Source organism: Ctenopharyngodon idella, chromosome 15, assembly GCF_019924925.1.
Source record: "Ctenopharyngodon idella isolate HZGC_01 chromosome 15, HZGC01, whole genome shotgun sequence".
In the NCBI taxonomy this organism is placed as follows: Eukaryota; Metazoa; Chordata; class Actinopteri; order Cypriniformes; family Xenocyprididae; genus Ctenopharyngodon; species Ctenopharyngodon idella.
Window position 1 is genome coordinate 2312505 of NC_067234.1, and position 26571 is coordinate 2339075.

Here is a 26571-nt window from a genome sequence, read left to right on the forward strand (position 1 = left end):
AAGCAGTAAATCCATGTCTTGTTTAATGTATGTTCATTTCAATAGTTTAAATATCACAATGTAATAGAATAGTAATAGCAAACAAAATGTAATATTACAATGTTGTAGCACCTCAAGGGCAAAAAATGCAGTGAACAAATACTAGAAAAATTATGTACACAAACTTATTTATATATTGGACAATATATAAAAATATACAGTAATGCCACCTCATTACTGTAGGTGATCCTCAGGTGTTCTCAATTGCTGAACCATATCTGAAAAATAAATAAATAAACATGATAAAAAATACATCAACATTTATTTTTTCTTATCTTAGCTCAAAAGATCTTAGAGAAGAACAGTCTCATAAAACTCAACTACATCTATATTCATAATGTTCTTTCATGACATGTCCACTCAACTTACGCAATTGTTACTTACTCTATGGTATCCAGTTTGTATTTATCATTATCCTTCAAGGCGGTTAGCAGCTTCGCTCCCGATGTCCCAATCTCATTCCCATAGAGAGACAGCACTTTTAGGTGTGAGGGGTTTGATCTGAGAGCTGTGACCAGAGCTTCACACCCTTCATAAGTGGTACCACAGCTCTTCAGCCTGCATGGAGAATGATAACACACCCTTTACTCCCAAAACAGATGTGGAAATGATCAGATGCAATACTCAGAACATCTGACTCTCAGATACAAAAACTTACCAAAGAGTTTCCAGTTTGCATGCAGGATTTTCCAGTACTCTTGAAAAGAGCTTCACACCTGAGTCTCCTATTTCATTTCCTGACAGACTCAGATCAATCAGGTGGGAGGGGTTTGATGTCAGAGCTGAAGCCAGAGCAGCACAACCTTCATCTGTGAAATCACAGTTCCACAAACTGCGAAGAGAAAAAATAGTAACATATTTCAGGGCAGCTTGTGACAGTCGGGAAGTCTTTCTAATGGAGTAGTTTACTACCAATTAATCATTGGTGTTTCTAAAACGTGAAAACATTTTTATATCCATATATATGCAATTTGTATAATTGACAGCCTTGGACTTATTTAATTGGATTTTTTTTGGAATTGAGGGCAGCAGGAAAATTAAAGCCTTTTTATTCACCAAAATTTAGGTTAGGTTAGGTTAGTATTCCACAAAAATGTTAAAGAATTATACTTAAACATTTTCAGGATATCCCCTTACCTCAAGTCCATCACTTTACAATGAGGACTCGCCAAACCAGAAGAAAGAAGTTTAACTCCTGAATTCTGCAGTCTGTTTTCACTGAGATCCAGCACCGTCAGACTTGAAGATTCTGAGCTAAGAACTGAAGAAAGATCAGCACAGCATTTCTCTGTCAGACTGCAGTCATTCAGCCTACAGACAAAAAGAAAGAATGGCACTTACTGTTAAAACATTTATTATTGTTTTAACCATGTTACAAAGAATTATGTAAGTGTGAGAGAGCAGACAAAAGAGAAATTGCATGCTGTCCTCAGACAAATGATCTGACCTGAGTGTCTCTAGTTTACAGTGAGAATTCTTCAGCCCAGCACACAGCAGCTGTACTCCAGAGTCCTTCAGGTCATTCTGTCCTAGGTCCAGTTCTCTCAGACATGAGGACTTAGAGCTGAGAGCAGAGGCCAAGGCACCACAGCATTTGTATGTCAGTTTACCTTTATAAAGTCTAAAAATTGAAAGACATCCAGTTATTATCTTAAGAACAGACAGACAGACAGACAGATAGATAGATAGACAGTCCCTGTGCAATTTCATTTCGGTTGCTGCCCCCCTGAGAAATACAAATGTCCCCAAGTTGTGTGTCAAAGACCAAATAGTCTAAATTTGAAAAAGGAAAGAGCGTTTGGAAAAGAAAAAGTCCAAATTTCACTTTGCTGCCACCTTGATGAGCTGCTCTCTTGAACACAGTGTGCTTCGCAAACAGCCTTTGTCATGTGAAAAGTGCACTAAGCTATATTGTGATTTTGTTTTCTGTTTGAATGACAGATGCTTTGCCAAAGCAATGATGCAGAACACAACGTTAATGAACCTTTGGGTTCATTATAACATTTTTAATGAATAAAATGGGGATGAAATAAGTAATAGTAGTAGCTAATGGTAAGAACATGTTAACAGTCAAAACTTTTGTGCATTCACTCATTAATGAGGAGTTATTGATTAGATACAATATGGTTATAGTTGAAAAATATTAAGTTATTTTAATAGTTAAGTTGTGTTAAGTTAAGTTGTTTTATAAGTTTACGTTCCACCGGGTCCAAACAGACCCTGGACTGCAAAACTTGTATACATTTTTTTTTTTTAATGCATAAGGAGTTAAAAATTTCACTGACCTATCCAACTTTAGCAAATGTTTTTCCCCCTTTTTTCTAATGTGAAATACATTATGAGAAGACCATGCCACAGATTAAATTTGATGTCATGTGAGAATTATGCCCATGAGAATAATTAATAATACTAATACTACTTACTCAGCCACTCTTGATGCCTCAATCACAGGCAGCAGCCTCAAAAGAACAGAGTCTGTGACTCTACGCTCTTCAGCATATTTTCCCAAATCAAACACATCCAGGTTCTGCTCAGAAATCAGGATCAAAAAAGTCAGAGCAGACCACTGAGATGGCAGAAGGATTTTTCCTCTCATAGTTCCCAGTTTCAGATAATGCTGGATGTCTGCCACCAGAGAATCATTGTTCAATTCATTCAGACAGTGGAACAAGTTGATGGATCTCTGTGGAGAGGGATATTTCAAAATCATCTTTCTGATATAAGCACAAATTTTCTTGTTGTCGTAAGAACTGATTCTTGTCTCCATACGAAGGCCTTGCAGTAGTATCTGATTGGTCTCCAATGAGAGGCCCAAAAGAAAACGGAGAAAAAGGTCCAAATGTCCATTTGCACTCTTCAGAGCCTTTTTCATGGAACACTGATGCATCTCAAACATTGACACCTTTCTCACACAAAAGTCACTAAAAACTCTTTGTAAGGAGAAACAAGATTCTGTGGTGATGCTACTGAGCATATTAATGTTTCCCATAATGAAAGATAGGTGCACATACAGAGCTGCAAGATATTCCTGAATGCTCTGATGAACAAAGCAGTACACCTTCCTTTGGCCCACTCCTGATTCTTCTCTGAAGATCTGGGTAAACAACCCAGAGTACACAGTTGCTTCTGTCACATTAATGCCACACTCTCTCAGGTCTTCAGCATAGAAGATTAAATTCCCTGTCTCAAGCTGCTGGAAAGCCAGTTTACCCAGTTTGAGGATCATGTCTTCATCGTTCACTTTTATTTCATAGGCTTTCTCATGTGTAGTGCTCATCTGAAGGATCAGGAAGTGTGTGTACATTTGAGTTAGAGTCTTGGGAATCTCTCCACTCTCTTCTCCATTCAACATCTTCTCTAGAACAGTGGCTGAGATCCAGCAGAACACTGGGATGTGGCACATGATGTAGAGGCTCCTCGATGACTTTAGGTGTGAGATGATTTTATTGGCCACACTCTGATCTTTGATCCTCTTTCTGAAGTATTCCTCCTTCTGTGGGTCACTGAAGCCTCGTACCTCTGTCACTCGATCCACACACTCAGAGGGGATGAGATCAGCTGCTGCTGGTCTGGAGGTGATCCAGATGAGAGCAGCGGGAAGCAGATTCCCCACAATGAGGTTCGTCAGCAGCACGTCCACTGAAGCTGATTCAGTCACATCGCACAACCTCACGTTGTTCTGAAAATCCAGAGACAGACGACACTCATCTAAACCATCAAAGATGAAAATTATTTTACCTTCATTCGGAGAGATTTCCAGTTGTTTTGTGCCCATGAAAAACTGTAGAAGATCTTTAAGACTGAATGTTTTGTCCTTCAGCAAATTGAGCTCTCTGAAAGGAAGTGGAAATATGAGGTAGATGTCCTGATTTGCATTCTCTTCAGCCCAGTCCAGAATGAACTTCTGCACAGACACTGTTTTTCCAATGCCAGCGACTCCTTTAGTCAGCACAGTTCTGATGGGTTGATCTTGTCCAGGTAAAAGTTTAAAGATGTCATTCAGGTTAATTGGTCTGTCCTCTGTCGTTGCTCTCCTACATGCTGTTTCAATACATCTGATTTCATGTTCATTATTGAGCTCTCCATTTCCACCCTCTGTGATGTAGAGCTCAGTGTAGATCTCACTAAGAGGCTTTGGCTGTCCACGTGTTGATACCTCACCTGGCAGACACTGAAACATCGTCTTAAGTTTTGACTTGAAGACATCACAGGCTTTGATTTCTCCACATGCTGGACTGAAAAACAATACCTTTTATGAGTCTATGAAGGTTTTAGTCAATTAGTTTATATGATATCTGATAGAAACAAGACGAACTGAAGTATAAGCTTGTTTATTGCTTATTCAAGTGGCTTCATCGGTTCAGATTTATTTAAACCAATTATAGATTAATTTGAATCAGTCATGGATGAACAATTACAGGTGAATACACTAGACATGCATAAGCTTTATTTGAATGAATGAGCTGAATAAAGGTTTAACCTGCATGCCAAAGTGAATATATCATGAGATTCCGGTTCAGGTGTCAGTGTCATGTCACTCTTGATGGAAGTCATGCTGAGCTCAGATTCTGAAGTTATGCTCCGGATTAGTCTTAAAAATAAAGAGGTGGAGTCAGCAAATTAAAGATATCAAAAATTTATATAGATGTGGAAAAACCACAATATATTATCGTCACTGTATAGGTCAGTGGTTCTCAACCTGCGGCCCATCACAAATGCAAATGCGGCCCGCAATATGCCATCCACATTTAAAAAATAAATTCCAGTTTTACAATTTATTTTTGTTTTTAAATTAAATTAAAATGGATTAAATGAATATAAGTTTGAACTATAATGTTTTTTGTCATATAAAATAATTTTGGTGATCATTATTTTCAGACAAGCGAATGCTACTGAGTACTCAGTTAATGAACACTTACAAACGCTCGCTTTGGCAGAATTCCAATAGTAGCCATTATTTTTTTTGTAAATTTTGGGATCAAAATGGGCAAATTTGTTATTAGAGAAGAAAAACGAAATGAGGAACATACCAATGAAGGAACACATTGCAAACAAGAATAGTCGTAGCATCAGCAGTGAAGGTAAGAAGAATGGAAGAATTAATCAGTTTGCTGTCAATGAGCAAGATGGGCAGACTTTGTTTGCTCTGTAGTAAAGTACTTGTCATATGCAAAACATACAATGTCAAAAGACGTTAATTCGATGAGATTGTTTGATGTAGGCCTACTTGTATTTTAAATCGATAAAAAATAACCGCATCGGCACACCCACGGCTGCTGGCGGATGCTGTGCGAGGGATTGATATCGTCAGAGATTGTAATTACAATACGCTCAATGTTGTTTGTAAAAAGAGTTGATTAACATTTGCTTTTTAAGGCGTTTCTGGCCTATATAACATTCTGTCATCCAGAGTTAAATAGTTACTTAAAGTGCTTGTATACATTTTGTGTATGTTCATTGAGCATTATTATGTTTACTGTTATGCTAATGTCAGTAAGTCAGTTTTTATTTGGTGGAATATATTGTTCTCATTTTCTGTGACATACTGTATATCGGGATTGTATAACATGAGTTATTGAACAAGAGTGTTTCACTTTGATATGATGAAGTCACACTGCCAGTCATTTCAACACACTGAAACAAAAACAAATTTCTTGTTGATTTTGCAGAGTGTGACAGAAATAAAATACTGTATGTGCCACCAGAAAACGCCGCCTCTTCTGTGTGTGCAACATCTAGGTATAATAATAATATCTGCTAATACCATAACATTAAATCTAATTGGTTTTCATTGGCAACGTCATATGTAAATGATATGCGGCCCGTGAGACTTGCACTTGGACCATAGTGCGGCCCACTGGGAAAAAAGGTTGAGAACCACTGGTATAGGTATAAGCCGAAGTTTTACCTGAGATCAAGAGGAGAAGTTTCTTTAAAGTGCAGTGGAACATTTAAAGAATGTTCATCACAACAGGATGCATTGGAAGCCACCACAGAGTCTGATGTGCTCTGATGAACTTGGAAAAAAGAAAATTTACACAATTCTTATCAGTATCATTAAATTAAGAATTAATGGTAATTAACTATAAATAGGAAATAATCAGTTCCCTTTCGATACTACACTGCATTGTCTGCTATTAAGGCACGACGCAATGGGGAAACTCCTGCAGAGCCCCTCTGCACGCCGATGACGGGTACAGTGAGTGCGTGTGATGTCTGGGGAAATCCCACGCAGAAGCCGTGCTCACTGAAACGACCTGCTCTCATTGTGAGAGAATGAGTCTGGCCTGAGTCATGAGTCAAGGACGTGCACATCCTGCGCTCTGAGGTTAACAATATGCTGGCAAAAGGAGCCATAGAAGTGGTTCCCCTGGCACTGAGCGAGTCAGGCTTCTACAGCCAGTACTTCCTCGTTCCCAAAAAGGATGGTGGTCTCAGACCCATCCTCGACCTCAGATGTCTGAATCGGGCCCTAATAAAATGCTTATTCAAGATGATCACTTTGAAACCAATCTTCTCGCAAATTTGCCCAGGAGACTGGTTCTTTTCCCTGGATCTGAAAGATGCTTACTTTCATATCCAGGTAGCCCCCCATCACAGACGATTCTTGAGATTCGCCTTTGAAGGGGTGGTGCATCAATACACGGTCCTTCTGTTTGGGCTGTCTCTGGCTCCCCGCACTTTTATGAAGTGCATGGATGCAGCCCTCTCCCCTCTGAGGCAGATGGGTGTACGCATACTCAACTACCTCAACAACTGGCTCATTCTGGCCCAGTCAGAGGCGGAGCTAGTGGCACACAGGTCCCTCCTCCTCAGCCACTTAAGAGTGCTTGGGGCTCAGGGTCAATTTTCCCAAGAGCTCTTTATCTCCCAGCCAACGTATCTCATTCCTGGGGATTATTCTCGACTCGGCCTGCATGAGGGCCGTAGTCTTGCCAGAGTGATCCCTGGCCATTCAGCAGCTCGCGGAAACTTTTACACCCGCTCAGAACATTTCAAAGGATGCTAGGTCTCATGGGCTCAGCATCACCAGCCCTACAGTTGGGCCTGCTCCGTATGCGCCTACTACAGTTCTGGCTGAAACTGCGGGTCCCGCCCCAAGCCTGGCAGCATGGTCGCTGCTCGCTCAAGGTGAATCAGGCATGCACTGCAACCCTGGCTCCTTGGATGAACCCCTGCTGGTTCAAACAGGGCGTGGCTGTAGGGACGATGTGCAAGAGGAAAGTCGTTTTCACAGACACTTCCAAGATGGGCTGGGGAACTCTGTGCGATGGCCACCCGGCCTTCGGTGCTTGGAGGAGCCAAGAAAGCGAGCTTCATATCAACCGCCTGGAAATGATGGCAGTATATCAAGCTCTCCAATCTTTCCTCCCTCTCCTGGCGGGATCAGATCAGATCAGACAATGTAACAGTGGGCCCAACACAACCTGCTCTCGCTCAGAGCAGCACATGTTCGGGCCGTGCTGAACAAAGGGGCGGACATGTTGTCCCGGAACAACCTTCCCTCGGAGGAATGGTCGCTCCACCCCCTCGTGGTTTAGAAAATTTGGGATGTCTTCGGGAGGGCAGAGGTCGACCTCTTCGCCTCAGAAGACAACTTTTGTTGCCCAATTTACTTTTCAAAGACCAAAGATGCGCTGGCCCATGACTGGTCCAGCCTCCTCCTGTACACTTTTCCCCCGGTCGCTCTGATTCCCCATGTTATCAGATGAATCAGGGAGGGTGCCCACAGGGTCCTCCTGGTTCTCTGACCTGTCTCAGCTATCGTCCATGGAGCCATGGCCGATCCCCCTGAGACAAGACATCCTCTTCTAAGTGGGAGGGACAATATGGCACCCTAGACCCAAGCTATGGGATCTCCATGTATGGCTTCTAGACGGGAGCCTTCAAACCTCCCTGAAGACGTCCTGAATACTATCTCACAAGCCAGAGCTCAGTCAACGAGATGTCTCTACTCCCTAAAATGGTCAGTCTTTGCTGCCTGGTGTACAGCCCGGGGCGAAAACCCATTTAATTGAGACATATCTCTGATATTGTCTTTCCTTCAGGACTTAATGGATAGGGGTTCAGAAGTGAACAACGAGGTTGTATCTGCCCTGCTACGGGAGCATGGGAGGCCGCTATAGCTGCAACATAGACTTTAAGGGTGGAGCCTTAAAGTCTATGTCGCAGCTATAGCGGCAGCGCCGTCATTGGTTCGTTTACTTTAACTCCACGAACCAATGGCCGTGCAGTTTCACTGCATGATTGGCTTCAGAAATCGATGAAAACAGGAGTTTCCCTGTTGCGTCTTGCCTAAACGGCAGACGACGCAGTACTTGTTCCGTATCTAAAGGGAACCAAGGTTACGTTAGTAACCGAGTACGTTATTAAAATCACATTTTTTCATTAAAAGCCAAATACAAGAAATTGCATACAGTGTATATATAGTACTCCTTACATGCAAGGCAACAAAAAGGTACATAAACGCATAAAATAAATGTGTGTAAATATATATATATATATATATATATATATATATACATATATATATATACACATATATATATATACACACACACACAGTTGCAAAATTTGAATAATTTTAACAAAATAAGAGAGATCATACAAAATGCATGTTATTTTTAGTACTCTCCTGAGTAAGATATTTTACACAAAAGGTGTTTATATATAGTCCATAAGACAAAAAAATAGCTGAATTTATTAAAATGACCCAGTTCAAAAGTTTGTGAACCACTGGTTCTTAATACTGTGTGTGGTTACCTGGATGATCTATGACTATTTTTCTGTTTTGTGATGGTTGTTCATGAGTCCCTTGTTTGTCCTGAGCAGTTAAACTGAGCTGTGTTCTTTAGAAAAATCCTCCAGGTCTTGTAGATTCAGTTTTCAAGCATTTTTTGCATATTTGAACCCTTTTCAGCAGTGATTATATGATTTTGAGATCCATCTTTTCACAATGAGGACAACTGAGCAACTCAAACATAACTATTAAAAAGGGTTTAAACATTCACTGATGCTTCAGAAGGAAACACGATGCATTATGAGTTGGGGGGTGAAAACTTTTAAACAGGATGAAGATGTCCTAATTTTTCTTATTTTGTTTAATTGTTTTTCATTTAGTACTGCCCTTCGGAAGCAACAGAAGATACTTGCATGTTTCCCGGAAGTACAATTTACCTTGATATTCAAATTCAAAAGTTTTCACCCCCCGGGTCTTAATGCATTGTGTTTCCTTCTGGAGCATCAGTGAATGTTTGAACCTTTTTTAATAGTTGTGTTTAAGTCCCTCAATTGTCCTTAGTGTGAAAAGATGGATCTCAAAATCATACAGTCACTGCTGGAAAGGGTTCAAATATGCAAAAAATGCTTGAACACTGAAGAATCTGCAGGACCTGGAGGATTTTTCTAAAGAATACTGGGTAGTTTAACTGCTCAGAACAAACAAGGGACTCAAGAACAATCATTAAAAAACAAAAACACAGTCGTAGATTATCCACACAGGTAACCACACACAGTATTAAGAACCAATGGTTCACATACTTTTGAACGGGGCCATTTGAATAAATTCAGCTATTTTTTTGTCTTGCGGACTATATATAAACATCTTTTATGTAAAATATCTTTCTCAGGACAGTACTAAACAAAAAATAACATGCATTTTTTTTGTATGACCTCTCTTATTTTGTTAAAATTATTCACATTTTTCACAGATTCTGCAAGTGGTTCACATACTTTTTCTTGCAACTGTGTGTGTATATATATATATATATACACATACATACATACATATATATATATATATATATATATATATATATATACACATATACACACACAAAATTTACTGAACATTTTACATGTTACAACCAAAAATTAATTGGCCAATGATCAAAACCTTACCATCTGAGACAATGGGTGAGTAATTTCTTTCCATGCTTAGAGTGGATGGCATATTTATCTTCTGTGGTGATACTGGATATTTCTGGTCGTCTGGAAATAAAACGAATATGCTTATGTATTTTTTTCCCCCTTTTTTTTTTTTTTTTTTTTTTTTGCCAAAAATTCCACGTTTAATAACAGATATAGTATACCTCCAATATAAAAAGCTGTATCCATCTCTGAATGGTCCATCTCAGAATGTTGGTTCAGATATTTGATGTTTGTAAATGGAAAAGACGCTTCTGCAGTTATATAAAGATTACTAGGTTAGGCATCTCACAGTAATTTATTTTATATAACTTATTTCCCATGTGCTATGAAAACTATGCCCAGTTGCAACCATCTTAGAAAATAACTTACAACACTTTAAAAAGTTTTTTTTTTTTTCCCCCATTATTTATTCATCCTCATGTTGTTCCTAACTTGTATGACTTTATTCCGTAGAGCATAAAATGGGCTACCCGATCTCCTAGTAGCCTACATATCTACAGTAGCCTATATCACGAGTTTATGTTTGCATATGACGTGCTGAAATTTCTTTTTGCGTGCATATGACACGCAATGGGCAGGATTAGTGATGTGGGTTAGGTGCGTTATTATGTAGGCTAAGCCAAAAGTGCGTATATGCACGCGAAAAATGCGTATAATAGTATGCACGTCAAACACGTGCCACGCCAGGTACTTTCTGCGTGTAATAGCACGTGCCAAATCGTACTATTCATAAGCACTTTCATGGTATAATGGCTGCATTGCGGCAGCAGCCTCAGTCACCATTCACTTTAACTGCTTTTTTTCCCAATATGATAGTTAAAGGTGACTATAATGCCATTCACACAGAGCGTTTTTGCGTTTAAAAAAAAGCAAGACGCATTTTATATAAGTTAAAGTTCTTTTAACTTGAGCTTTAGAACGCGGAGTCATGCGCAAGACGCAGGTGGAACGCAAAAACGTGTTTGAATTGCTGGAAAACAATTGTTTTCCCCCACTTAATAAATTAAGTCAAACGCGTTTGAAATAACACCAAAGCGTGTAAAATATAACAGAATTTTCGTTTTGGGGTGAGCTACCGCTTTAAAATTATATTCGCAAGGGTGTTTGTTCGTTGAAACCGACTCCCGGGTTGTATGACACGCTGACGCAGATTGACTTTGACCTTGAGAGTCCTAATCACATGTGGCAGGTAGGTAGGTCTCTACCGTACATTCATTAAAATCAAAACAAAACACGATAATCTTAAATTTAACTGAGATTAGTTAGTTGTGCAACTTACCTGATTCAGCTGTTCCAACAGAATGTAGTAGAGATCCGTTAGTTTAAATGATGCTATCCGGACCGTTAAGACAGCCCCACATCAGATCGAACAACAAGGAAGACATTTAACAGTCGCTATCTCCTCCTCTTTATATTTTAATTCTCAATTTCATTGCTTTGCTGAAAATCAAAGGTTCGGCACCAGCTCTGTTACCCAAAAAGTGTTTTAATGTTGAAAAAAAATACTCGGTTTCTGTATCAACTCGTGGACAGCTGAGAGATGCACCCGAGCGCTGCACGAGCTTTTACTTTCCCTTTTGAACAGCAGCAGTCGATGTTGACGGAATCGAAGCAGAACGCGCGCACTGGGGTAATTCAGTCAGATTTTTAATGTGTCTCCGATTTCATGCGTAGAAAGCGTTCTGTAATGATCCGTACGAACATTGTCGAAACATATCAGAGTGAAATTCAGCCGCATGAGAGAATCATTCATGTGTCAAACAGGCAAACTGAGTGTCGAACACTCAATCTGAAGAAAAAAATTGCGACTGTGCAGAGTACCTTTTTGTTTTCTCAGAAATTACTACACTGAAAACATTTTCTCATTAATATTGAATAAGCTATGTGATGTAACTAGCTGAAAGACATATGGACATTAATTACGATACGTTTGTTTGACCTAGTTCTATAATACGGCGTGTTTAAAAAAAAAAAAAAAAAAAAAAAAATGTAGTAGGAATTGTAAGGAAGGTTGCTGCCATCTACCGGGGCTTTGTGTAGTTTGCATATCTAATTAATCAAGATGGAACAAAAATATGAAAAACACTCCTAGAAAATTTTGAAGGTAGATTTCAGAAGTGTATTTTAATGTACATCATCTCAAATCATAAAAGTGCAGAAATAAGATCAGACTAAAACGTGAGTATGTAGAAATCATTCAGTTTAGACCAAAGCGTCATTTTAAACCCCAATGTGCAATTAAATACAATTTACAATTTCCCTAATAGAAATCTCTGGGGTAGCAAAATCTTCCTCCCAGGTTTGTTACACATCACTGTAATAAAAGCATATTGAGAATAGGTTAGCCACTGACATTACATTTGAAGAATGTTATATGTTTATTTTGCAATGTCCATTGATGAAGGCAGCACAATTATAGGCTTTAATGTGACTAAACTAGCATATTTTGTCATTTGTCAAAAATAATACATCAAGTATTTACCATGTAAAGAAGTCTTCAGCCTGCCAGGATGATACAACCAGAGACACCATAGTGGAGTTTCTCCCATCAGAAGTTCTCATATCATCTGCAGCGTCTCCATTAAAGTTGCCACAGGCGCCACAAACTTTGTGTGTCAGGTCTCTGTTTACGGATAACACGACTCCTTCAGTGACAGAGTAAGTCAGTCTCATGGTAGACATCTTCTCAATGACGACAGCCTCATTACTGTATGAGACTGACACCCCGTCTTTAGGCATAAAGGGATACGAGACCTTCTTTCCATTCACCTGTTTCAATGAGAGAAATTATGTACAGTTTTTGTGTCACCAGCACTTTTTATTTCTCTGAATCAAATAGTTTAAGACTGTGGTTGATGTATCACAAAAAATCATCATGCTATATTTATAATCTTTAAAAACATATTCCACTGACCCAGCTGTGTCGGCGATTGTTGACTGTGATGATCATGTCCTGGAAGAAGACGTGGACCATTGTCACATTACTAGGATCATTCCTGGCACATGCAAGTGCATCTAACACCACACGGAACCAGTCAGGAGACTCTTGATCACATAAGAAAGCCATTTGAAAGGCCCCTGGCCGGCCAACCGTCCCCTTTACACCATCAAATGACAGCAACTGGTCATCTGCATCAAATACACAGTGGCCTTGCTCAGGGTAACCATCTTGTTTGCCATCCTGAACATCACAGATATCTCCTGTGGCACAGGCTTGTTTCACACACTCCAGCACCCCGGCGGAATGACACACACACTTCATGTCGTCAGTCAGTGAGACTTCCCCAACCTAAGAGGACAGAGCAGAGCAAAGCTTACCTATGGTTCCATGCACCATCACATTTATTATTGAAATGCAATGTGTGTGTGTTAAAATACATTTTCATATCTCAGTTTAATATACACAGACAACTTCAAGTAGGATGAATAAGGTAGGATGATATCATTATTCTGCAGAAATTGCACATGTCAGATTGAACAATGTTTCAAGTTAATAAAAAGACGCTGAACAATGGATTTATGGAAATATTTCTAAAAAGACATAAATGGCTGTCATTTGATTTGGAGCATCATGGAATCTGTGACAAAGGTTTGTAAAAAAGTTGTCTTATCAGACACAGTAATGATCATTTATGGGTTTAAGAAAAGCACTAAATCCCACCTTTAGATATTTGCCATTATGGACACATCCGCAGTCTCCCACAGACACACACTTATCACCATCTGAGAGCAAACCTTCATCACACTGACAGCCTTCCGTGCAAATATATGGGCAGTTGTTAACGGACCCACTAAGGCTGGCACAGGTGTTGGCACAGTTATTAGAGCACTGTACATAGTGACTGTTAGCTGGACAATTGGCCGCTTAATGAAAGAAAATGCAAAAATATATATTAATAAAATGCATCACATTTTTATCATTAAAAATAATATCTATCTTTCTATCTGTTATATAAAAACTAAAGTTTGGAGTTGGAGAATTTTTTTTTTTTTTTTTTTAATGTTTTGAAAATAAGTTATGTTAAGTCTGTCAGTGTCACATTATTTTTAGAAATCATACTAATATGGCGATTTGCTTCTCAAGAAACATTTCTTTTTATCAATGCTGAAAAGATTTGTGCTGATTAGTATTTTTGTGAAAACTGATACATTTTTTTTGAGGATTCCTAGATGTATATAGTTCAAAAGAACAGCATTTATTTGAAATGGAAACCTTTTGTTACATTATAAATGTCTTTACTGTCACTTTTGCTCAATTTAATACATCCTTACTGAATGAAAGTATTATAGGGGTGTGTGTATATATATATATATATATATATATATACACACACACACACTCAAAATATAAATATTGGGTAACACTTTAGGGTCCAATTCTCACTAATAACTATAGTTGCTTATTAGCTTGAATAATACTAGAATATTGGCTGTTTATCTTTCATAATAAAACAGATATTGATGCCTTATTCTGCATGACCATATTCTACATCCCTTAATCCTATCCAGTTTCTACCTAATACCTAAATTTAACAATTACCTTACTAACTAATAATAAGCAGTAATTAGGAGTTTGAGGCAAAAGTCATAATTAATAGTTAGTTAATAGTGAGAACTGGAGCCTAATCTAATGTATGACCAAATATTGTTATATTGTTAATATAAATATTGTTATATGCAGTGTTGGAGGTAATGCATTGCAAGTAATGCAAGTTATGTAATCAGATTGCTTTTTTTCAAGTAACTAGTAAAGTGATGCATTACTTTTAAAATTACGACAAAATATCTGAGTTACTTTCTCAAATAAGTAACACAAGTTATTGTTTTTTGTTGAGAGAAATCAGGAGTATGTGCAGAGGCGTTGTGTGTGTTGTGTAAACATGATGCTTGTTGTAGTTCTAGACTCAAATGTGAGCATGCGTTTACTCAACTGACTTTCACAAAAACATTCACTATTCAGTATTCCTCAAAATGTATAAAAGCAGTCAAATGCAAACTTAAAACATTGCACAAACCTACAATAATTAAATATGTCAGGAAAAAGGAACACAAAAGTAATGTAATGCAGTTTTTTCCATAAAAAGTAACTAAGTAATGCAATTAGTTACTTTTTTAGGGAGTAACGCAATATTGTAATGCATTACTTTTAAAAGTAACTTTCCCCAACACTGGTTATATGTATATAACAAATTGATTATGATACAAAGCTTAAATGGAGTGGTAAAAAGAAAAACAGGTTTAGCTTTACAAACTTACGGCAGAATGAAATATTTCTCCATGGCATGATTTGTATCCCTGCTTGTTGGCAGATAATGGCATAAGCCTGAAGATTTTGACATAGTATAGCTCTATCTCCATCCATAATACACATGTCAAATACACAGTTAATCACATGGGGCTGAGGATTCACCCAACCATGACAAGCACTGAAAGGACCGGCGGCAGTTGCCATAAGGCCACAGGCATCATCTCTGCTGTATCTCTCAGCTTCTGTCTCAGTGCACTGCTTCTGGGAACCTCCGCCTCGGCACTGAACACCATTTTCCGGCAATGCCCATGCCTGTCCGAACGCATCTACACTGGAGCTTTGGGTCCCATTGGGCAACAAGAAGTCATCAGCTGGGTTGCCATTGTAGTTGCCACACAGGCCACATATTCTGCCTTGATAGTTTGAGGGTACATGGACTTCTGCATGGTAACTGGCATCATACAGAACTCTCAAGCCGAAATCAGTTTGCACTATCACAGTGAAACCAACCTGGTTAATGGTGACTTGATGGCCAAGCGATGAAGGGAGGTTGACAAACTCATTGTTTACCTGTCAAAGAGTACCAATAGCAAACATGAATTCGGTTAAATTTCTCTGCTTAATTTTTAATAAGCAGAAATAAGTACAGACCACTATGAGATTGTGGGCCATCAGCACTTTTCTATTATTAGTTTCTTTCATACTGGTTACTTATTAATCATTTTTTAATATTTTTCACTGCTGTTCAAAAGTCTCTTATGCTTATTTTATCAAATATACAGTAAAAACTGTAATACTGTGAAATATTATTACAATTTAAAATAACTGTTTTCTATTTTAATATGTTTTAAAGTGTAATTTATTCCTGTGATGGAAAAGCTGTCACCTGATCCTTCAGAAATCATTCTGATATGCTGATTTGCTGCTCAGGAAACATTATTATTATCAATGTTGAAAACGGCTGTGCTGCTTTATATTTTTGTGGAAACTGATACATTTTTTTTTTAAAAGATTCTTTAATTAATAGAAAGTTAAAAAAAATAGCATTTATCTGAAATAGAAATCTTTTGCAACATTATCAGTATAATGCATCCTTGCTGAATAAAAGTAATAATTTCTTACTGAGGCCAAACTAGATAAATACTTACGATGACTCTCCAGCGTTCACCTCGTCTGATGGTAATTGTCAAGTTGTAGACAGTCACAGTCACGTTCTTGATGACAGAAACCCCTATGTTTCCAATCTGCTCATTCGTGGTGTCCACAGAAAAATTAATCAGCCGTCCTCCGATCTGATCACACACCTTAGCAAGTGTATAAGCACATGCACCTTGAAAGTCAAACCTCCTGCCATCGAAAGAAAAATAGTGAGGGTCACCAGTGGCCACACATCTTCCGTAACTGACAGGGTGGCATCCTAATACTCCATTCACCACCCTGCAAGCTTCTCCTGGCCCACAACTTGATGTCTGGCAGGAAACGGTTCCATTTTCTCCACACCTGCAGAGCTCCAAGCACTGCTCATGTACGTAAAACATCTGGTGTTGGTTGTAATAACGTCCCTGATAGAAGCAGCCACATTCTGCTTGTGGCACACAGGTTTGGCCACTCAAGATGTACCCATGATCACACTGGCAGGCCTCAGCACAGGGTCTGCTGCAGTTGAGCTCAGAGAGATTAACGCAGGTCTCAGTACAGCCTGGAGCACAGAGGTTGTAGTGGCTGTTGGGTGGGCAGGAAGGAGCTGTGATAAACAGATTAGAGAGAGCGTTCATATTTATTTCTGTCAGTTTTTGTCTTTTGACCAGTTTTGTTATTGTTAACATTAGAGCATGGCGATAGCAACAGCAAGGTCAGGGATTTGATTCCCAGAGAAAAGCAAGAACTGATAAAATATATAGTTTAAATGCTAAGTCGCTTTTGATTAATGCATTAATGTTCATTAAAAATAGAACTATTAAAAATAGTTTTGGTAATTTAAATAAAATGTAAAAATGAGATGAAACACTCCAAAAATGATATTTACTCCCCCCTCATTTCGTTCCAAACTTTTATGAAAAGGTATTTTGAAGAATATTGGTACCCAAACAGTTTTGACTTCCACTGTATGGAGAGAAAAAAAAAAAAAAAAACACTGAGAAACTTCTTCTAAAAAAAGATCTTCTTTTAAGTTCCTGAGAAAAAATAAAGTAATACAGGTTTGGAACGACATGAGAGTGAGTAAATGACAGTTTTTGTAAATTTACAATTAACATTGCAACTAACTAAAATAAATAAATAAATGACTTTAATTTCAAGTACTATTACTAAAAGTGAAAAAAAAAAAAAAAAAAAAAAAAAAGTTGTATAGAAATATAATTAAACTAATAGAAATGACAAAAGTACATAACAAAAATACTTAAATTAAAATGAAAACTGAAAATATAAAAATAAAAGATTAATGTTTTTGACCAAAAATGCTTTAAATTTAGTTGTCATATTTATTCATTTTAAATGCTTTAAATTTAGTCGTTTTAATAAATCAGCATATAATTTTAGTAAATAACATTTTAGTTATAAGTGCAAATATTCATAGATTTTTATTCATTTATAATTTAAAAAACAACAACAGAAACTTTCCCTGTTTTGAAAACCTGAGCTCTTGAAATAACATTTTTGTCCAATTTTCATAGTTGACAAAAAAAGAAAAAGAAAAAAAGAAAACATTTGACAGTAATTTTGTTGACAAGAATGACACTGATTTGAGCTCAGTTATTTAAAGTGTTTCATTTTTCATTCCACTTTCATCAAGCACACACTTTAAAGTGCCCCTATTATGCTTTCCCCCCTATTATTACCTTTCATTCAGTGTTTAATACAACTGTTTGTGTATGTAAAAGGTGTGCAAAGTGTCAAAGGTCAAAGTGCACAACAACTAAAGTTCTTGAGCCCTGTTTTAACGATCTAAGTGTATAGTCTAAAGCCCATGGTGCAAGTGCACTCAGGGTGTGTCCGAATCCACTTTTGCTAGTTTAATGACAGGAAAAATGGTCGGTGCACCCGACACATGGTCTAAAAGGGTTGTCCCTGTTCTCTTAATGAGTAATAGGTGTGTTTTGGGCGTAACATGCAATAAACAAATCAGAGTTTTTTTTCAGACAAGCCAGATTCCACCAAAACATTTTTATCTTTATGCACACAATAATAATCTTTTACATTGTAATTATTTTATTTTTAATATTTGGCACATTTGTGTGCTGCTGTTCGTCCCTGTGTGTGTAATAAGCAGAGTGTACGCGTGTTGTCCACCCTCCTATAGGCGCATATTACTAACACGCTCTTTAAATAACAAAAAAAAAAAAATATATATATATATATATATATATAGCGCCATTGACTTTAGACCAGGTTTCAGTTGGTCAATGGCGCAGTCTATTTCAGTTGCCTCAGAATAGTAACACACCAACAATGCACCTGAACACACCTCGTTTTCAGACCAGCACGCCCATGGGAGCACAAATGGGCGCAAATGCATTTGCTATTTAAACACGCAGGACGTGAAAATGATAACTGCGTCGGGCTGAAACTAGCAAAAAACACTTGTGCCGCACCTGGCGCCGCATTGCGCTGGGCGTATGATATGGCCCCTTGTCTCTTAAAATAAAGAATCGATTTGCATAATGCCAGTCTATGGTCTTCATTGGCTGCCCACAAAAAATGTCTACTTTGACCCACCCTCAAACACTGTAGTTGGAGCTGAGGCCTGGAAGAGTATGGTTCGACTTGTCAACATGTCAAGTCAAGAAGACGCTGTTTTCAGTGCTGCAAATCCACTTTGCATCCACTTCAAAAGGATGAGGACTTTGATACTGAAAAACATGTGCTGTAAGCGGTTGACCAATCACAACAGTTTGGGCCGTCTGTCCAATTAGAGCAGAGTATGGTCTCCAAAAGAGGGGTTTAGAGAGACTGAATCTTCAAACAAACTGTTTTCTGGCTCTTTGAGAAATGAGGTGATGTGCAATATATTATGAGAAAATTAAAGTGTTTTTTGACCTTTGATGCATAATAGGGGCACTTATAGACAAAAAAACAACAAAAAAAAACTTACGGCAGAAAGTAGCATTTCTCCACGGGTGAACTGTGACACTTTGACTCTGACATGCAGAAGCATAGGCTGCCACTGCGTCACACAACACAGCCTGATGTCCTTGGAAGTGGCAGGTGTCGAATATGCAATCCTCTACGTAAGATCCGGGGTCAATCTGGGCGTGACATTCTCTGAAAGGTCCTGTCTGGTTTGTGATAATCTCACAATAGCGTCGGGCGTTCTCCCTCTGGGTTGCAGGGCAGGTTGAGCATCCAATGCCAAGGCAACCAGCTGATGAACATTCAGGTGTTGCGGCAACCTGCCAGCTCTGTCCCAGACTACTGGCATTGGGTGCCATGATACCATTGCGCATTGCAAGATCATCCTGAACCACACCATTGAAGTTCCCACAAAGGCCACACACCGCACCGCTGTAATTGTTAGACAAAGTGACCCTCACCACACTGGACCAGTCAAAGGTCACCTGGAGACCAAAGTTTGTCTTCAACACAGCAGTGTTACCACTGCGGAAAACTATAAACACATCTTGCATCAAAAAGGGAAGTTCTGCTAACTGGCCATCAAACTAAAGAGAGAATGAAACACATTTTGGTTAACATCACAAAAGTGATTTATTGTACATTTTTAAATTGTTTCAACTGTTTGAATACTGTGTAGACCAGGGAAACAATTCCAATTCCAACAGTTCCATTATGATTCTTTTAGTATTTTTGAAGAAAAAATATTTAGAAGCATGGTATTTCATGCTAAAATGCTCTGAATGTAAGTGCATGAACTAATAGAACCAAACTTTTTTTGAACAAAAATGGTTCTCAACCCTACTAGTGTATATAAGGTGTGTAAGTGCATATTGTGTACTCACCAGTATTTGATACGGATGTTCTCTGGTCATCGTGATGGTGAATCTATTCACAGACACATTGACAGTTTTAGTGAAGCTCACTTCTCTGCTCCAACGATGTTCATTCTGAACGGTCACATTAAAAGGTACAAGAGCCTCTTTATCAATGCACAGGGCTGCCAACTGATACACGCATGTTCCCTGGAAGTCAAAACGAAGTCCGTCGAATGTGTGGTAATGTGGGTCTCCTGAAGCTACACATACAGCAGAGCTCATTGGCTGACAGCCGCGACTTCCATTAACAACTGAGCAACTCTCACCAGAGGCGCAGGAAGATTCACGACACACCACGACTCTCAAGTTACGGTCACACTCACAAAGCCGATGACATTGATCATCTGCCCAGAACGTTTGGCCTTGCTGGTAGTAGGCGCCTTCGAAAGAACAGCCACATTGATTGGTGGGCACACAAGCGCCAGCACTGAGGACAAAACCGCTGTCACAAACACAGGCTTCCACACAGGTGTCAGTGCAATAATGCTGCTGATCTGGGTACGGACATGTTACTGGACACGGAGACGCACAGGCCTCATAATGACTGTTCGGTGGGCAGCTCATAGCTGTTGAAGAACAAGAAGAGGTTCATGGTTAAAGCTAAAGGGTTAATTCACCCAAAAATGAAAATTATGTAATTTATTACTCACCCTCATGTCGTTCTACACCCGTAAGACCTTCGTTCATCTCCAGAACACAAATTAAGATTTTTGATGAAATCCGATGGCTCAGTGAGGCCTCTATTGCCAGCAAGATAATTAACACTTTCAGAAAGCTACTAAAAACATATTTAAAATAGTCAATGTGACTACAGTGGTTCAACCTTAATGTTATGAAGCGACAAGAATACTAAAACAAAATAACGACTTTTCAACAATATCTACTGATGGCCGATTTCAAAACACTGCTTCATGAAGCTCCGAAGCTTTACGAATCTTTTGTTTCGAATCAGTGGTTCGGATCGCGTATCAAACTGACAAAGTCACGTGAACCATTGAAATTTCGAAACACATATGACGTAACAAAGCCTCATTTACTGAAATCACGTGACTTTGGCGCTCCAAACCACTGATTCCAAACAAAAGATTTGTAAAGCTTCGAAGCTTCATGAAGCAGTGTTTTGAAATCGCCCATCACTAGATATTGCTGAAAAGTCGTTATTTTGGGGGGTTTTTTGGCACGCAAAAAGTATTCTCGTCACTTCATAACATTAAGGTTGAACCACTGTAGTCACATAAACTGTTTTAAATATATTTTTAGTACCTTTCTGGACATCTGAAAGTGTTAATTATCTTGCTGTCAATGGAGGCCTCACTGAGCCATCGGATTTTATCAAAAATATCATAATTTGTGTTCCGAAGATGAACGAAGGTCTTACGGGTGTGGAACGACACAAGGGTGAGTAATTAATGATATCATTTTCATTTTTGGGTGAACTAACCCTTTAAGCAACCCTCTATGTACAACTTGACAACAGAATCGCCACCGGAATGTAATTTTTGTTTTAGTTTACTCGGCATACTGATTTGAATCATAACAACTAAACTAAAGCTTTTTTTATTTTTGTAAGATTTTTTTTTATTTTGTAAGAACTTATGGGCTGTTAGTGATGTTTGACACATTATTGGTCATTCAGTATGTCTGTAAAAAAAACTAACAGTAATACTACTACTGATTGTACTACTAATACTACTACTACTACTATTTATAATATAACACACTCTAAGGTTTGATAAGATTCTCGGCTCATGAATATTAATTACGCTGTCTATGTTTGCTCGAACTGATTTGCTGAAATCAAAATGTGAACGGTAATAGGTGAGCACTAGCCAATAAGATCACTGCTTGAATTTCACACGCTCAGTCAAAGTGTTTAAATGTAGGCAAGTGAAAAATATATATCTATGATGAATTTATTCTTAGCTTCTAATTCTAAAAACGTATCTGCCAGTGGCTAATGGACAGACATTTAGATGCCTAGCCTGAGATTTACTTGCAATGTAAAGGGTTGTTAAAGTCAAAACTGAATAAAACTGAAGTTGCGATAGTCTTTTCTTCCCTATTGTTACATATAATGGCTCATAAATAACGCAAAATAATGCACAAATATATCATTTATAATAAATACTGTGATATTCCGTTAAAAAAAGAAAGAATTATCCATTTTGATTTGATGGTGACTAAGTATACAAACATGTGCCTTATAAGTGCTTAAGCAAACTTACAGCAATTGAATTTCTCTCTCCAATCTGTAATAATGACGCCCTCTTGTCGACACCGAGTGACGTAGGTCTCCAGAGCCTGGCAGAGAATTCTTCGGTCTCCGTTACTGAAGCACAGGTCATACACACAGCTTTGCTGGAAGGCCTGTGGGTTCACTTTAGCATAACATGCATTAAAGACACTCAGACCTGTAGAAGTCAGGACACCACAGAAATCGTCTGTTTCATACAGGGCACGAATGTGAGGAGCACAAACAGGACAGCCGTTCTCACAGCCATCATGGCATGCAGATGTGACATTGTCTTCTGCTCTCCAGCTCTTGGCCCACTGGTACAAACTTGGCAGTAGGTTTCCAGCAGGGTTTCTCAGCTCATCTCCAGCATTACCATTGAAATTTCCACACAGGCCACACACAACTCCATAGTAACTGCTAGGCAGCTGCAGGTCGACCCTTGAATCCCAGTCATAAGAGACGCGCAGACCAAAATCAGTTTCCAAAAACACAGCATTACCACTCTCTCGCACCCTCACACGGCCATCATGAAGATCAAGTGGAAGATTAAACACCAAACCATCCACCTGACAGAAGATATCAGAATCATTAAAGACTTTACTTACAAATGTCCACCCCGGTGAACAATAAAGATATTCTATTCTATTCTATTCTATTCTATTCTATTCTATTCTAATGTAAAGAAGTTTTTTTTTTTTTTTTTAATTTTCTACACAGTAAAAAACAAAAACAAACAAAAAAAAAAACAATATATTTGAAACACTAAGTATATATTAGTAAACCAAATAGATTAAAATAAAATATTTTTATCATTTGGAAATCATATTTGTTTAAACTTTCAAATTTGCTTTTTTTAAAATATGCACAAAATAGCTTAATATTTTTAGAAAATTAATTATATCTCAAATATATTTTAACACATTTAAATATATTTTAAAAAATCTTTTGGATTTTAAAAATATTAAATAAAATTACCAAATGGCTGCCGTTATTTATTTATTACTAGGTCAGATGTAGATGGGTTGTTTTGGGCCTGTTTACCAGGATCACATAAGAAGTGATAAACCAGATATTATTTTATTTTTTTATTCAGTTAATATTATATTAAAATGAATATATTAAAATTATAAGTATAAAAAGTATAAAAAAGTAAATTATAAATAAAATATTATACTAAGATAAAAGCTTATTTGCTTTTATGACTCCATTTATGAAATGAATAGAGGTTGTTTTCTTTTTGTTTTGTTTTTTTCATCTTCATTTATCTAAAAAAAGCACTGTTGTTAAGACAAAGAAACTGAGTAGCTCTGTTTATTTCACGAATCTAAAATTAAACTATGACAGGTGAACCTAAATGAGTTTGTATCTTTAAAATATTAGTAAAAATATCTGAAGTGACTCATTACCATGATCTGTCCCTTCTGATGGTTCACCACAGTAAGTGTGTTGCCATGTACAATAACCTCCACCTCCCGCACATAAGACACATCAGGGTTGCCACGGTTTTCATTGCTTTGTTTCACAGAGAAGGGCGCCAGTCCGCTCAGATTCCCACAGGTCTCAGACAAGACGTATCTGCAGGTGCCCTGGAAGTCAAAGTAATAGCCATCAAAGGTGTGGTAGTGCGGATCACCCCATGCCCAGCAGGTCCTGTTGTACAGGGGCGCACACACGGCCTTGCCATTTTCAAAGCGGCATGTCTCTTTCTCTCGACAGTGGATGTCTTGACATGGATCTGTGGACAGAAGCAGTGAGAAGAAACACGAATGACAAAATCTGCCATTTAATAACACACTACAGTTGCTGTCTGCTTGCATTTTTGCTGTAATTTGCATATTAGTAATGAACACAAAACAGTCAAAACCAAAAAATACCATCTTTAACTAGTTCCTTATACAAAGAAAAAGAATAAAAGCACAGTTATCTTGACCTAAGTGATAGCAGGCCCACACTCCCGCTCTCAGTAAACACTGTGTGTCGTTGGGACAGTTGACTCTCTCACAGGAAACTCCCTTCCCTGGATCACATTGACACTTCTGCTCACACTGGTCCAGGTAAACCACCTCCCCAGCCTAAAAAAGGAAAGTCAGTCATATGCAGGACAAGAAAGAGAAGGAAATCCAGACAGGCACTTACAGCTTATATGCGTGCATATCCAAAATCACTACAAGAAACTCAAAGTAATCACTCCACCTTAAACGTGCGTCCCTGCTCATAGCATCCACATTGCTGGTGTTCAACACACTGCTGGCTATCAAAAAGATAACCACTGTCACAAGCACAGCCCTCAGTGCAGGTTTGAGGACACTGGATTATGTTAGTGAGCCCAGGACAGGCAGCAGAGCAGACGTCTGCACACAGCTCATAATGGCTGTGAGCAGGACACGGCATTGCTGGAAGACAATGATTAAGACAGAAATGAGATACTTATTGGATAAGAAGATAAGCACAAAAGTATAGTATAGTATACATGTTACAGGCATAACATTATGACCACTGACAGGTGAAGTGAATAACACTGATTATCTCTGTTAGTGGGTGGGATATATTAGGCAGCAAGTGAACATTTTGTCCTCAAAGTTGATGTGTTAGAAGCAGGAAAAATGGGCAAGCATAAGGATTTGAGAGAGTTTGACAAGGGCCAAATTGTGATGGCTAGACGACTGGGTCAGAGCATCTCCAATACTGCAGCTCTTGTGGGGTGTTCCCGGTCTGCAGTGGTCAGTATTTATCAAAAGTGGTCCAAGGAAGGAACAGTGGTGAACTGGTGACAGGGTCATGGGGGCGGCCAAGGCTCATTGATGCACGTGGGGAGCGAAGGCTGGCCCGTGTGGTCCGATCCAACAGACAAGCTACTGTAGCTCAAATTGCTCAAGAAGTTAATGCTGGTTCTGATAGAAAGGTGTCAGAATACACAGTGCATCGCAGTGCAGCCGCAGACCAATCAGGGTGCCCATGCTGACCCCTGTCGACCGCCGAAAGCGCCAACAGTGGACACGTGAGCATCAGAACTGGACCACGGAGCAATGGAAGAAGGTGGCCTGGTCTGATGAATCACATTTTCTTTTACATCACGTGGATGGCCGGGTGCGTGTGCGTCACTTAACTGGGGAACACATGGCACCAGGATGCACTATGGGAAGAAGGCAATCCAGCGGAGGCACTGTGATGCTTTGGGCAATGTTCTGCTGGGAAACCTTGGGTCCTGCCATCCATGTGGATGTTACTTTGACACGTACCACCTACCTAAACATTGTTGCAGACCATGTGCACCCTTTCATGGAAACGGTATTCCCTGGTGGCTGTGGCCTCTTTCAGCAGGATAATGCGCCCTGCCACAAAGCAAAAATGGTTCAGGAATGGTTTGAGGAGCACAACAACGAGTTTGAGGTGTTGACTTGGCCTCCAAATTCCCCAGATCTCAATCCAATCAAGCATCTCTGGGATGTGCTGAACAAACAAGTCCGATCCATGGAGGTTCCACCTCGCAACTTACAGGACTTAAAGGATCTGCTGCTAACATCTTGGTGCCAGATACCACAGCACACCTTAAGGGGTCTAGTGGTGTCCATGCCTCAATGGCTCAGGGCTGTTTTGGCAACAAAAGGGGGACCAACACAATATTGGCAAGGTGGTCATAATGTTATGCCTGATCGGTGTATATATATTAGTTAAATTGGAAAAAGAACAATAACTTTGTTATATAGATCTTTGTTCTTTATAGGATGTCTTTGTATTTTGAATTTTTTTTTTTTCTGGGAATGTTTGGGCCATATTTTATATAGATAAAAAATCTAATTGTATAAACATTGTCCAAAGCATATTTTAAAATTGCATTTCAAGCAAGAATGTCTTGATTGCAAGTCTAGACCCAGATTTTTTAATTCCTTAATTGAAGACTTTTCTGCTCACCAAGGTTTCATTTATTTGAGCAAAACTACAGTAAAACAGTAATGTTATTCCTGTGTTAGCAAAGCTCAATTTTCAGCAGTCTTCAGTGTCACATGATCCTTCAAGAAGAACAAACTTACGGCAGAAAGAATCTGTCCTCCATTTTTGGATAAGGACTCCAGCTGCAAGGCATCTAAAAGCGTATCTCGCCACACTGTCGCAAACCACCTTGCTGCTGCCGC

At 38.7% G+C, this 26571-nt stretch overlaps 2 protein-coding genes and 1 long non-coding RNA gene across 5 annotated transcripts; 1 reads left to right on the forward strand and 2 right to left on the reverse strand.

The window, feature by feature from the left end:
* Nucleotides 1–5: 5 nt before the first annotated feature.
* Nucleotides 6–11544, reverse strand: LOC127495668 (NACHT, LRR and PYD domains-containing protein 3-like). 3 transcript variants are annotated; one of them, XM_051862618.1, is made up of 11 exons: nucleotides 11249–11544; nucleotides 10131–10220; nucleotides 9940–10029; nucleotides 5948–6056; nucleotides 4520–4630; nucleotides 2463–4269; nucleotides 1487–1660; nucleotides 1177–1350; nucleotides 698–871; nucleotides 424–597; nucleotides 6–257 (listed from the first exon to the last, which is right to left on the reverse strand). In XM_051862618.1, exons 5-11 carry the CDS (start codon nucleotides 4542–4544, stop codon nucleotides 230–232), a joined length of 2556 nt encoding a protein of 851 aa, XP_051718578.1. In that variant the 5' UTR covers nucleotides 4545–4630; nucleotides 5948–6056; nucleotides 9940–10029; nucleotides 10131–10220; nucleotides 11249–11544; the 3' UTR covers nucleotides 6–229. The 3 variants fall into 3 exon arrangements, with proteins under 3 accessions (XP_051718578.1, XP_051718576.1, XP_051718577.1); XM_051862616.1 differs by having other exon boundaries at nucleotides 2463–4274; nucleotides 11249–11541; XM_051862617.1 differs by lacking the exon at nucleotides 11249–11544 and adding an exon at nucleotides 10339–10465 and having other exon boundaries at nucleotides 2463–4274.
* Nucleotides 10652–13025, forward strand: LOC127495678 (uncharacterized). Its single transcript, XR_007925165.1, has 3 exons — nucleotides 10652–11158; nucleotides 12445–12627; nucleotides 12888–13025. It is a non-coding gene; the product is annotated as an uncharacterized LOC127495678 (long non-coding RNA).
* On the reverse strand, nucleotides 11250–24821 carry LOC127495663 (IgGFc-binding protein). The gene is made up of 12 exons (XM_051862607.1): nucleotides 24632–24821; nucleotides 24369–24510; nucleotides 23845–24173; nucleotides 22428–23004; nucleotides 20170–20768; nucleotides 19308–19872; nucleotides 16366–16961; nucleotides 15226–15787; nucleotides 13631–13833; nucleotides 12884–13258; nucleotides 12452–12738; nucleotides 11250–12283 (listed from the first exon to the last, which is right to left on the reverse strand). The coding sequence occupies exons 3-12, from the start codon at nucleotides 23845–23847 to the stop codon at nucleotides 12274–12276; spliced, it is 3777 nt and encodes a 1258-aa protein (XP_051718567.1). The 5' UTR covers nucleotides 23848–24173; nucleotides 24369–24510; nucleotides 24632–24821; the 3' UTR covers nucleotides 11250–12273.
* Between the last annotated feature and the right edge of the window lie 1750 nt (nucleotides 24822–26571).